The following is a 14,202-nucleotide window of genomic DNA, read 5'->3' as shown; positions in this document are numbered from 1 at the left end:
GTTTAGTCACTTCACTTATTAATGGTTCAAAACAGTCACTTGGTCAATAACAGAATATGAGTATATGATTTTAGAAAATACAGTATATGATATGTTTTATGATAATACCTTTTAGAGAGTAGCAGGCTGGCAGCACACAGGGCCTGTGAGAGGTACTCTGAGCCCCCATCTGAGACTTCCAAGCTTCTAACCAGGATCTCTGAACATTCTTGGATGGCCGCTTCCTCAAGTACCAAGGAACAAACTCCTCCAGTCATGACTGATACAAAGGCTTTGAGATACACTACCCGGATTTCTGTATCTTCATTCAGTAAAACCTCCTTCAGGTTAACCTAAGAAAGATAATATGATGACTGCTAGCTTAATATTTTGGGGGTTGGTGTGTTATGACAATTAAAATGGTCTATTTTCAGAAGTAATTCTGATTCCACAGCTGATAAATAATAATACTCAGACTTTCAAAAATACTCAGACTTTCAAAACCTGTATTAGCAGGAAATATTTTTTTCTTTCGAAAACAGAAATGATGAAGGCATCAAAGATAGGCAAGAGTAAGATAAATTGCTGGTCAAAACCTTAGCCTAAGAGGAAGTGAATTATCATGCTGAATGAAGCACAAGGCTTTTTTTTTTTAATTAAAATCAATTGTTTTTTATGAACATCAATTTTCTCTTTAAATTCTATCACTGAAAAATGATCTGGCATAGGCTATGACCAATGTCTCTAAACTTTATCCAGTAGCTAATAGGCAGCAAACATATGAGCACCATGAATAAATGCAAGAGTAGGCCTAATATCTGCACTATATCCCCCATCCAACTTGTCTGGTACTACCAAAGGATTATTAGGCCTACTACCAAACTGTAGATAGGCTAAAATTCCAGAGGGAAAATTAAAACAAAACAGAACAGTTTGTTTGTCATTTGTAGTTCATAGGGGGGATGGGGTGGGGTAGGGGGGTAGATTAAAATCGTAAATAGTTTTTTTTTTTAAAGGACATATCGCTCAGCCCTATGTCAAACGTTCACACACACAGCGAACTAAGGTAACTTTTATTTTGTTCATGGCTGTGTAAAGTTGCCCATATTAATGTAGGCTAATATTGTCTGCCGTTAAATTACTATACAGTATGTCCTTTAAGCTGACCAATGTGCGAACCTACAATTGGACAAACGGCAGAGGATGCCTACCATAGCCTATGCATAGATAGACTAGATGGCTGTGCGTAGTCTGCGTGACATAACATTTATTCCTGCAGGCGCTCTTTACCCATGACATCCCTTATCAAATGCCCACGAACACAAAGCTTTTCACTTTTACAACACTGCCCTGTACATACCAATGAGTACCCATTTAAGTTCATTTTGAGGACTAGTTTCACTGCTGCACTGATGTATCTACAATTAGTAAGAAATATGATTAGCCAACATACCTGGAGTATTTTTTCTAGCAGATGTGGCATATTGGTCATGCTTGAGCCACATGTCTCTGATGCCCATCTGAGCAATGACAGTTTAAAAACAGCATTCCAACTGGAGAAATTCTGCCATACCAGACACATCCAACTTCGATCTTTACACAGGAAGTGAAGGGCCACACCGTAAAAGGAGTCTGAGCCAACCTGTATGTGAACAAAACTTTTGATTTTGGCACACAAACAGTGACTGAAATGGATGCAAATGTCAGTTTATTAGCATATGGATAGTGCGCACTTGCAAATGGTGTGATGAGGTGTGAAGCTCTGACAGAAGCAGTGCACACAACTGGTGCAGGAAGTCCTTAGAGCAGCTGTTCCTGACAAGACTGATCACATCCAAATATAACCCTCTGATCATGAGGCACTGCTGTGTTGTTGTCACAAGCCACATCTTGGACTCCAGCACTTCCACAATAAGACTGTGTGAATTTAAGGCAGCCCTGCAATAAACACGAAGAACAACCATGTAAAAAGATTTTAAACATAAAAAGACCACACAATCATATTTTACTGACAATACTTATTTGTCAAATCAGAATGCTATCTTAACTGTAGATTGTTAGATGGATAGATGTACCACAAAAATATGACCGCCGCTCAGTCCTGCACATTCTCTCTGCAAAAATAAATCACGCTTGTCAATTTGTCTCCATCTCCTACTCCATCCTCTATTCTTGCTTTTGTGTATGTAAATAAGAGTGTGCATATGTTTGCTTTTGTGCATATGTGTGCTTCTCTGTGTGTGTTTTTGCTTGCGAGTGTGTGTGTGGGGGTAATGGTGTGTGTGTATGTGTGTTTGCTTGCCTGCATGTGTGTGTTCGCTTGTGAGTGGGGGTAATGGTGTGTGTGTGTGTGTGTGTGTGTTTATGTGTGTGTGTGCGCGTGTGCCTGCTTGCCTGCATGTGTGTGTTTTTATGTGTGTGTGGGCGTGTTTGTGTGCGTTTATGTGCATGTGCGTGTGTATGTATGCCTGCATATCTACTGTGTGTGTATGTGTGTGCGTGTCTTTATGTGCGTGTGTTTATGTGTGTTTGTGTGTGTGTGTGCATGCGTGCATGTTTGTGAGTGTGTGCGTACCTGTGTGTGCGTGTGTGTGTCTGGGGGGGGGGGGGGGGGGGGGTTAGACAGACACTTTTTTCAGTTCTATCATTATTCTGTTGACTGTCCACAATCCACTGCTCCAATAATGAGCCTTTCTTTAATACATTATGTCCTCCCTCCAGGTCCATTCCAGAGACATGCAGAGGGCGTTAGCAGCCTGACCTTTAGTATCTACCCCAAAGTGAACCCATTCAGTAAACTTAAAAAAACTTTCATTGTTTAGCTAATTGTCTTGCCTGTTATGTCACTGGGTCTGACCTCCATTTGTTTTTTATACACAGTTTATTATAGTCTTTTTATGTTTACCCTTTTTATTAGGGGTCCAAGCATTATTATTATTATTATTAGGGGCAGAGTTTACGCTTGAAAAAAATGGTGCCGGTCAGAGGTTTCCGGTCAAATATCATATTATCGCTTCTTAATTAGTCAAGTTGAGCAAATTATACCATTCGATTGTGCCGTAAATTATCCACGGACCAGCAATCTCCTCGTTGATTGAGGAGGCCAGGGGTCTGTCTACGCGGAAAATGACAAGTGTCTTGGTGCGTCCGTATTCCCCGCACCTCCACTTCCAACATCACTGATTCGGACAGATACACCCGACACTTTTTTTTCTCTGGTGGTGGTGGAGCTGACCAGACATCTGAGGCTTCAGGCATTACCGATTTATACACACACTTATTTTGAAATAACACACACTTATTTTGATATCATACACACTTATTTTGAAATAAATACCATTGACATTTTTACTACAACTATTATAGTCAGAGAGATATCCCTCCTCAAAGTCAAGTTGAGACTACTTTCTATAATCCAAGTTAATGGGTGGATTACGGTCTATGGATAGATGCCGCTGTTGCTGATCTAGTTAATCCCTGGCAAGGAAATGACTTCCATACAAACGTCCCATGGTCATTTCAGTTTGCTTCCCAAAAATAATGATAAAATTATGTTTTGTGAGTTTGTCCCATTATTATATTTTCGCAACGTCTTTGAAACATTCTGGTCGCGGTAAAAATGTTTTAAAAATGACGATAACGTTGTTTCTATTTAATGAATCGGAAAACCAATCCCTGAACCCTCCCTTTTCAATAGACACCAGTGGCACCTCTGGACAACGAGGGTAGGTCTGTTAAAGTTACCATAGTCATTTCCCAAGGGTGCATCAGTGGCACGCCGGCGTGCCGCTGGAGTTCTGAGGGTTAACATCATTTATTTCTCATCACTTTTAGACAAAAGTGTCCTCCTTTATTTATATGGAGAAGTATTGATAAAAACCAGGATCAATAAGCAGCATCAATATTGATATCAATAAAATAGAAGTCACAGACTTAGGGATAGAAGTCACAGACTTATCAGTAAATGATATAAATATGTCTGATCATCATTGTGTATCTTTTAATATAGTACTACATACTCCAAAAATTCCTCCCGAAATTGCAATCAAATCGCGACTCTTGGACATTAGAGCAGAACAGCAGTTCATAGCTCTTATAGACTCCATAAATTTAGATATTTTACATCATCCCATTGATCAAATGGTAGAGGCTCTCAATCGTGAATTAGGCGCTCTGCTTGACAGAGTGGCACCCTTAAAGACTAAAAAAAGGCCCTGTAGCAAACTGACACCTTGGATGAACGAAAATATCCATGATCTAAAAAGATCATGTAGAAAAGCTGAGAGAACATGGAGAAAAACTAAGTTACAGGTTCACCGTAACTTAAAAGAAAAAATAGCAAATTATAATAGAGCTATTCGGAATGAGAGGAGGAACCACTTCTCTAAGGTAATTGCTGAAAACAGTGGAAACTCTAGGGTGTTGTTCTCTACCATTGATAGGCTATTGCATCAAACACCTTTTGATACACTCAGTCAGGCATCCTCTCTAAGATGCGAAGAATTTGCAGACTTCTTCAAAAACAATTTTCTATAAGGGAGGCTATTGGTAACACAAGTAATATGGTTGATAGTACACCCAAAAACAGCCCCCCAAAATTAAGGTCCTTTAGCACTATTACTCAATCTGAGCTTGGTAAAATTATAACTCAAACCGGCTCCTCAACATGTGTTTTAGATCCAATCCCTACTAGATTCCTCAAAAAAGTATATGATAGCTTAGCTCCCTTTATTCTCAAGGTAATAAATACCTCATTAGAAACAGGTATATTTCCAACTGCTGTGAAACCTTTACTTAAAAAGTCAAATCTTGACCATACCAATCTGAGCAACTACAGGCCTATATCAAATCTACCGTTCTTGAGCAAAGTACTTGAAAAAGTTGTTTGTAATCAGTTAAATACCTTCCTCAACAAAAACAGTATCCTTGAAAAATTCCAATCAGGTTTTAGATCAAATCACAGCACAGAAACGGCTCTAGTAAAAATAGTCAATGATCTCAGACTGGCTACGGACTCAAACAAAGTCTCAATCCTTATTCTTCTGGATTTGAGTGCGACATTTGACACCAATGATCATAGCATCCTAATTCACCGCCTTGCGAAGTGGGTGGGTCTCTCTGATAATGCTCTAAACAGGTTTCAAACCTACATTACTGGCAGAGATTTTTATATCAGTCTAGGAGATCATGTATCTGAAAAACATGACTTGCCTTTTGGTGTGGCCCAGGGGAGCTGCCTTGGTCCCCTGCTATTTTCTCTATATATGCTTCCATTGGGAAACGTCATAAGTCAGCATAATGTAAACTTCCACAGCTACGCAGATGATACCCAATTGTATATTTCTGTGGAGCCAACTAACCCAGATGGCCTTTGCTCCCTCACTGCATGCCTAACCTCCATTAATCAGTGGATGAGCAACAATTTTTTGAAACTAAATGATGACAAAACAGAGGTACTTTTGGTTGGACCAAAACTAAAGCGAGATATTATTCTTAGTAATCTGGGGAACTTGGCGCACCAGGTCAAACCAAAAGTAACAAGCCTCAACAAGCCTTAACTCAACAAGATGCAGAAAAACTAATTCACGCCTTTATCACTAGCAGGTTAGACTGCAATGCACTTTTCACTGGTCTTCCCAAAAAACATCTAAAGAAATTGGCACTCATACAGAACTCTGCGGCTAGACTTTTAACTAAGACTAAGAAGAGAGAACACATCACCCCTGTGTTGGCTGAACTGCACTGGCTCCCTATTTCCTATAGAATTGATTTTAAGGTTATGTTAATTACTTACAAAGCTCTGAATGGCATAGCACCTTCATATATCTCTGAGCTTTTAATATCTTATCAACCACAAAGGAAACTTAGATCATCCAATTCTAATCTTTTAATCGTACCCAAAGTGCTCCACAAACAAAGTGGAGAAGCTGCTTTTATCCATTATGCCCCCAAACTATGGAACACCCTGCCTCTGTACATCAAGCAGGCGAGTTCAGTAAATATTTTTAAAAAAGATCTGAAAACATACCTGTACAGGAAAGCTTTTAGTTAACTCATCTTATCCTGTAGACTACTTTTTCAGATTATTCTACATCTGCTGTTATTGGAGGGCGCAGCCAACCAGAAGCAGATGGGCTCCCCCTATTAAGTCAGGTTCTGCTCAAAGTTTCTTCCTGGAATATGGGAGTTTTTCCTTGCCACAGTTGCCATATGGCGTGCTTGTGGGGGGTAAGAGGGTTAAGGCTGCCAGTCTTATGACGTCATTTTCTATATTTTTGATATGTTGCTGAGTGGATCATAAACAGCCCCAGCAATGAAGAAAAGTGATTGATAATGACTGACTGACTATTATTGTGTTACATGCTTCAAATGTAAAGCACTTTGAGCTGCATTCTGTGTATGAAAGGTGCTATACAAATAAAGCTTATTATTATTATTATTATTATTATAAAATCCTAACTAACACCCATACCTAGTCATTATACCTTCATACTTACTTATCAGTCTGCATAACTTGAGTTAGCATAGCTCTGATCTGTAGGAGTTGACCATGCAAATAGTTGTGAGAGTAGGGCTCCTCGGTGGATCGTGGTAACTCTTCAACCATCTTGCAGAGGAAAGCAGGATATTTTGAGGAAGGCATCATGGCCACCATTGCTTTGGAAGCCATCATTCTAACGCTGTACACAGGACTGGAGGCTAATTGGAGCAATGGTGTCACAGCCTCTGACAGTTCTCTACAGAAAAAAACACCACAGGAATAACATGAGACAATGTCCAACAAAAGTCACCGGTTCATCCCAAAGATGTGCACTCGCTCCACTTCTCAAAGTCATTTTAGCTGTAACAGTAATTTTGAAATCAGACACATTATAAAGTTTGCCGAGTTATAATCAGTGTATTTGTTTTCCGAGCTGATCTCATGGACACACTTTTGGATGTCTGGAATTTTAAAGTGAGGTCCTCCGAGTAATTCTCCCAACCCTCCCGATTACCACCCCGTCCATCTTTAATGTCTTATTTATGATGGTGCATGATGGGGGTTTGTCGGATATTTGTCTTTAATGTTTAATTCATTTTCCCTGATGACCAAAATGGTTAATAACACATCCTATATAAAGCAGTATTAGGAAGCGATCACACTGACACACTTTGTTCACCTCCAAGATGTGAGTATTCCAAAATGATGAGTGTGGCAAAAAAACACAAGGTAGAAATTGATTGTATATACAGTATGCTGTTGCTATGAGACATCATAGTTAAATAGCTAGCTCCCCCTTACTTAGCTAAGATAAGTAGTCAAGCAATGACCCATTGTGTCAGTGTGATCAGTCGTCACTCAGTCGTCACTCAGTCAGTCATCAGTCGTCACTCAGTCACTCGTCACTCAGTCACTCACTCAGTCATCAGTTGTCATGGTCAGTGCACCTTGTTTCAGGTTGAATACCAGGCTGAAGTTTGGCAAGGAGGGTTAGCACAGGATACAGAGAGGGGTGAACACAAAGCCGTCTATGTTGAGATGAATGATGAAGATCTATGGCTGCATTTCTTAGTTCACCGAGAAGGAAGGGCAGTAGTGATGGGTAGTGAGTAAAGAAGGTCAGCGCGCTCATGCCACACTGGGCGGTGGCATGATCACCTCCGGGACTCTGGCCAAGCATCCGTGTGCACAACGAACCTGCCAACACAACAGGTTGATAATCTCTGTCTATATACTGTAGACCATCATTCAAAAGTTTCAGGGCACTTAGAAAAGCCTTTTTTCATAAAAAAAACACTTGTTTAGAGTGCAAATTTGTGTTGAACAGCATGCATCAGTTCAGTATCATGAAAATGCAATACTATACTGCTTTATTTGCCCCTATCTTCAGTTGAGATGTTCTGAACTGCATCAAATTTCATGTGTATGATTAACCTGACATCCCCTGGGGGTATGCAAAGTTTCATGGAATTTCATCCATGGGGGCATAAAATAAATTAATTTATGTGTACATTTAGTGACTATACATCCATCGGCCTGTAGATGGTGGTGTTGAGCAAAGGGTTGCTGGTAGAGAATGATGAGGAGAGGAGCATCAAGGCAGGACTGTCTCACACTACACCCTCTCTCTCTCTCACACACACACATTTATAAACACACATGTGCACGCACACACACGCATGCGGACACACACACACATCCACACGCACAGGCAGACACACACATATGCACACACACACATCCACACGCACAGACACACACACACACACACACACACACACACACACACGCACGCACGCACGCACGCACGCACGCACGCACGCACGCACGCACGCATACACAAAATACAGTGAAAAAGTCAGAATTTCTATTCAAAGTATATCATCTGGAAGGAGAGATGTGTATGGCTGGAATTAACAATAATTTCTGGCCACTTGAAGAAGTGAATTCATCACTTACTATAAAGCTGCAATGCTGCATTTCTCACAGCCCAGCAGCGGGAATTGAGAAGTGTAAGAGCAAGGGTGGCCATGACTGTACAATACTTAAGAATGGCAACAGCGAGACCAGATCCACGAACTAAAGCATTCAGAGAATGAACTGCACACACCTACAAAAAGATACAGTACATTACAAGCTATAGTTAAGTAATGTTACACTGAGCTGTTTGTCTTCATATATTTCATTGATCCAAAATATTACGTCAATTTATATAGCACATTTTTGTATGCACAGATTAAGACAACTCAGATGAACCAATTAAAAACAAAACATTTAACATGAAAAACCCAACAGTCCAGCAAGTCATTCTTAGAAGGACCTTCTGTATCTCACATGTAGTTTCTCTGTATTTATCTTTATGTTGTTTGTGGTAATAATTACCCAATAATATACTTGGATTTACCATGTGTTCACTAGTTAATTACTAAGATATTAGGAAACTGTAAAAGGAGAGTTCCCAAAAAATCTTTCACATAGTACTGAAGTTCTGCTACAATATGTATATTTGACTACTTTAAGTTGATACTCATACTAGGCTCACTACCATGTGCTCTTGCATAAAATGGAACATCACAGACAAATACACAATACAACCTGTGGTAGATCAACTGTCTGGTCCCAGTTGTCTGGCAGAGGTCTATTTGCCACCTCCAGAAGGGTGTTAATACTGAGAGAGAGCAAAGACCTGCTCTGATTGGTTTCTGCTGCTGAAACCACACAGAGGAAAAGCATTGGGAGACCTGCAGCTCTACGAGTCACTGAGGTGCCGCGGGGAGACTGGAGAAGTTGGAGACCCTGGTATAAGAAATCATAAGTGGTGATAATAATAATAATAATAATAATAATAATAATAATAATAATCACCATCATCATAATAGTCATATTTATTTATATAGCACTTTTCAAACCACATATATAGTGCTTTACAAAGGCAGCAAAATCAAACAGACCATAAAAGTAATACATTTTCAAAACCAAATGTATAAAGCAATACAATATAAGGCCAAAAAACACATAGGTTTAAAGAAAACAGATAAAACAATAGAATTATAAGCATTTGTTAGCAGAGCTTATACAATACCACCGCAACAACTTGCTGCGTTAGCCTCAAAATGTATCATTATTGTTAATATTATTTTCTTTTCTATTATAGTGTTAAATGTTCCAAATGTAAAGGACTTTGAGCTGCATTATGTGTATGAAAGGTGCTATACAAATTATTATTAATTTAACTTATTATTATTATTATTATTGTAAAATAAAATCAATACATTTTTTTAGAGATTACCAATATTAAAACTAGGATAGGTTTTCCTATAGTTCAGTTTTGATGAGGGACTTAAAAGAGGAAACTTTATAAAGTAACCATCCCAACACTACTTACTTCTTTAAGCAACTGTGCAGGGATGTCTCGGATCTCTCGGTCAGCACTGACCAGCAGAGTGCTGCAAAACTTGGTGAATCCACGACAGCAACCTTCTACTGCTCCCTATAAGTTAAACAAGAATCTGAGTGTATTCAGAAAATCATTGATGTACTTAAGTTAAAAAAAGACTAAGATGTTACAGTGAAATCATTCACTCTAAACAAAGTGGGCTCACCCAGTGTCGACATTTCAAGATGATGTCTTTGAACAGTTTAGACATCCTTTTCATATCACCTGCAGTGACTAAGTGATCCATCTTATTCGACTCATCAGCCATCATCTCAATCAAGGAGCCCATAAATATTCCGATTTCCTGAACAAAAAAACCCTATTCCTGGTCAAACTGGGGGTTGCAAAGGAATCAACAAACAACAACAAAATCTACACAAATCATCAAATATGAAATGCATTGATACAGGGCAATCATGCACATCAGACTGATTTCAGCAGGTTAAAAGTCTTATCTGACAACATGGCAGGTTCCCCACAGAAAGGTCTGTATCTGTTTACTTCAATAACGATAAAGAATCTGTAGAAAGCTATTGTTTTTATTGTTACTGTCAGGGTTCTAAATTAACACCCGCCAACCCGCCAAATGCGGGTTAAAATTCATTTTGGCGGGTGTTAATAAAAACTTACTAGCCAGTTTGGCCGGTGATGCATGAGGCATTACATGCATGATACATAAGGCTCTGTTTTCGGTCATATATCCCCCGGCAGTACTTGCTACATTTCCCATGACCACTGTGCCGTAATGCTACGTCGGCTGCACGCAGTTTGCAGTGAAACCAGCGCGAGAAACCATGGAAACGAACGGAGCGTCTACCAGAAAACACAAGGAATTAGAAGAACGAACGGAGCCAGGGCAGGGAGCATAGACTGAAAGAGGAGGGAGTTAGCCAGTAAAGTAAAGTAAAAAGTACCTAACACATGTACATAACACAAATGCATAATGCATTACGAAATATTAACGCAATGAACGCATTGTGTTTAACTATTTCCTTTGTGGGGGGCTGAGGTCATGTAACGGAGGCCGCAAAACCGGAAGCAGCAAGATCGTTTATTTTATTGTCTATGGAGTTAGCTGAAGATGGAACGTGAGGAGCTTGTAGGCGAAAATTTTCAGTTTTAAGAAGGTAGCCTGATCAGTTATCACCACCACCACACGCATCACGCACTGTGCGTAGGGCACCAAAAGACAGAGGAGGGACCAACATTTAGCCAATAAATAGTAGCTGTACTGCAAACTGTTTTTCACTCTTGTTAGAGAAAGTATACAATGTCAACATGCACCAACAGCATGTTACATAAAGATGATACTTTTCGGGTCCTCTCTATAAAGATCCAACTTGAACATAGGCCCTATGCTACTCCATTTAATTGAGAATGCGTCTGAGTGTGCAGGAGAGGGAGAGAAAACGAGTGGCAGGTTCTAGCTGGCTTGTCATTGTTGATGATAATTGATATCTCCTTTTTATTAAGTTAAGATTAAACTAAATGTGGCAGTGGTTGGTACAGACTGATGGGGGCGAGAATAGGAATGAAGCAGGGGATGAGGATATCGACAGAGAAATAGATAGATAGAGATCCCAAACATGAAATGAAGTGAAGTGCACTTTCTGTGTATATTTTGTGGTATGTATTCATGCCAACAATGTTAATACAATGACCAAATGCATTCAGTGACACTCATCTCATAAACTCATAATTCTCTTATTTTCACCGGAAAAAAAAATGGCTAATAGAAATTCTGATTGGCTAGTAACTTTAGAAAGTTATCAGCCACATTGGCTGGTGATCAAAAAAGTTAATTTAGAACCCTGGTTACTGTTACCTATAGTAAACTGCTCTACCAATGTAAGTAGGTGTCTCTGCAGAACACAAGATCCAAGGGGTGGAGCTGGATCTCGGTCCAGTGGGCCGAGTTAGATCTGCCTGAACACAAGATCCAGAGGTGGATCTGGATTTTGGTCAGATCAGCCTGAATGTCAAACGTCTCTTTTTTTGATTGGTAGACATGCTCCAGAACATGATACGTCCTTTTGTTTTGTTTTAGCCGACCTACTGTGAGGTTGTAGCACCGATAAACGTAAAATAAACAACACTTTAAAAAAATAAACTTAATGATGTTTCAAACAAGTGTATAAAAGACATCAGAGGGTAGTACCCTATAGTTTGGATATCAATCATATCACAAACTTGCTTGACTGAAATATCCAGTTTCCGTTTTAGGAACATCTATAGCTATATAGGTCAAACTCGCCAAATACACACATATGGCGAAGGCAAGGACTTGTAACCAGATTACTAGGCTACGATGAGATATAGCCCAGCTCAGGATATCTGTTGCCATGACTTCTTCCCCAACTTCTTCTTCTGGTGAGCGTTTATTATCAGATTAGGCACCCTTCGATGCATTACCGCCACCTACAGGATCACGTCAATGTACAGTAGGGCGCAATCGCGGATATAGTGGGAGGAGTTGGATTTAAATTCAGCTCCAGCCCTTGGATCTTGTGTTCTGCAGCCAGGCCCTACTCTACTCTCCCAAAGCCTTAAGAGTGGTGCAAGTGAGAGAGCTAGCAGCCTGTGCTTTTAGCTCGATTGCTAGCATGCAACACAACACAGGTTACATTCACAGCAGAGCTTTCTTCTGGCCGACCATGCAAGTTAAGCTCTATTCAATGAATCTGGCAAATATGACGCGTTTGTCCAATGAAAACTGAGAAGAGACGGCATGGGTCCTTGTTCACTACATTGGCTGGGAAACATACTCTATTCGGTGTAAATTTGTAAGGCAAAATAATTTTCCGTGGCAGAGCTGAAGCAATAATATTTTTCTGTCAAAAAAGATGTTGGTGGTCTGCTAGAGTAATGTCAATAAAATAAGCTGTCAAAATTGGTTGTATTAATTTTAACTTGTGAGAAGGTGAAGCTTTTACAGGTGACAGTGAAGATACAAATGCGTAGACACGTACAGTTTAATGATTTAAGGCTCTGGCAAGATTTGCGTGTGCAAATGCACACTGTGTGTTTACCTGTCCTTTAGCTGTGTCTACTTGCCTACCTGTGCTGTTAGCCTACAGTTTAGAGCATTGAATTCCTTTGCTAATGTATTTTGAATTTAGTTGCTGAGTTTCGAGTTAACCTGCAGTTTATCCTGCAAACTTAACAAATTCCCAAATCTAAATTGAGCATACCCATATCAATCCACACACTCTCAGTACCTGCCTTAGTTATTATTATCTGGAGCCTTGTTCCCCTATTTGATTTTGGAGCTGTGAGAGTAACAATTGAGGGTAATTGTTTTTTGTATTGAACATACAGTATGTTTTACCTGTGCAAATAAAGGTAACTAAAGGTTACTCTATGTCTGTTTGAGTTATGCTAGCCAGGTCATTGAAATAGCATTTGTCTTCAAGCTGGTTCACTTTGTAATTTACAAAAAAATGCAAATAAATAAAGTAGCTTCTGATGTAATAAACTTTATGCAAAATATATGTAATTTAGCTTTTTACACTTGCTCTTGAGGAAGATTTTGTATTAAAGCATAATTTAATATAGGGTATTTTAGCTCACTACATTAAAAGTGTCAATCACGTACATACATTAATATGATACATATTGCTTATGTGTTATCACCTGGATCTTGCCTGGATGTGACCTTGTGTATGTACTCAGTTCATCTAGCTTTAGTAGTTAACTCTGCCAAATCTGAGGAAGAAGCTTCAACTTGCTTGGGAGAAATTGTGCGACCACTGTGCCATAACAGACCAAACCATACACACACATACAGACAGCTAGAAAACTGTGTACCTTTTGCCCATAATGGCCTGAAGCACAATAATGGTAACTGTATGCTACTTACTCACCTTTAGTGAGACCCAGCAACAAGTGAGCACCAGACTGTGCTCCTCTGGAAGCAGGACATGCTCCTCTTCATGATCATCTGAACCTAACTGATGACCAATTACAGAGCTGATTGCATTTCCCATTTCACAAAAGGATGGAGGGACTTCTACAAAAGAAAAGATGAATGTCAGTTTTTAACATAATTTTAAGATATATTATTTACTTTCCAAGAGCTAATTTGACTAAATTAGTCAATTTAGAGACACTTCAGGTAAATACAGGGTAAAAGTTTAAGACTAAAAGATATAACCTTTGTTACTTTTAAAACTAAGATACAACCATGAAACTTCTTTAGTTAATTACGTAGATTAATAAAAGAAAACGTATTACAAAAAACGTATTACATTTAATGTTTAAACATGGAAATGAGGTATTATTCGATTAAATATTTTGCATTCATTTA

General features: G+C 39.2%; 1 protein-coding gene across 3 annotated transcripts in view; it reads right to left on the bottom strand.

Moving 5' to 3' along the window:
- Window positions 1-14,202, bottom strand: part of si:ch211-225b11.4 (thyroid adenoma-associated protein homolog) — a 54,369-nt gene that overhangs the window by 7,126 nt on the left and 33,041 nt on the right. For all 3 annotated transcript variants that reach the window (XM_042101887.1, XM_042101885.1, XM_042101886.1), the window contains exons 18-27: window positions 13,760-13,905; window positions 10,063-10,200; window positions 9,846-9,950; window positions 9,056-9,256; window positions 8,420-8,570; window positions 7,408-7,657; window positions 6,477-6,716; window positions 1,713-1,917; window positions 1,433-1,621; window positions 109-332 (exon numbers count right to left, since the gene is read on the bottom strand). In XM_042101887.1, the coding sequence (XP_041957821.1) occupies window positions 109-332; window positions 1,433-1,621; window positions 1,713-1,917; window positions 6,477-6,716; window positions 7,408-7,657; window positions 8,420-8,570; window positions 9,056-9,256; window positions 9,846-9,950; window positions 10,063-10,200; window positions 13,760-13,905 (1,849 nt within the window). The remainder of the gene's footprint in view (window positions 1-108; window positions 333-1,432; window positions 1,622-1,712; window positions 1,918-6,476; window positions 6,717-7,407; window positions 7,658-8,419; window positions 8,571-9,055; window positions 9,257-9,845; window positions 9,951-10,062; window positions 10,201-13,759; window positions 13,906-14,202) is intronic.

Source organism: Alosa sapidissima, chromosome 8, assembly GCF_018492685.1.
Source record: "Alosa sapidissima isolate fAloSap1 chromosome 8, fAloSap1.pri, whole genome shotgun sequence".
NCBI classification, from domain to species: Eukaryota; Metazoa; Chordata; class Actinopteri; order Clupeiformes; family Clupeidae; genus Alosa; species Alosa sapidissima.
This window is presented reverse-complemented; position numbering and strand designations above follow the sequence as displayed.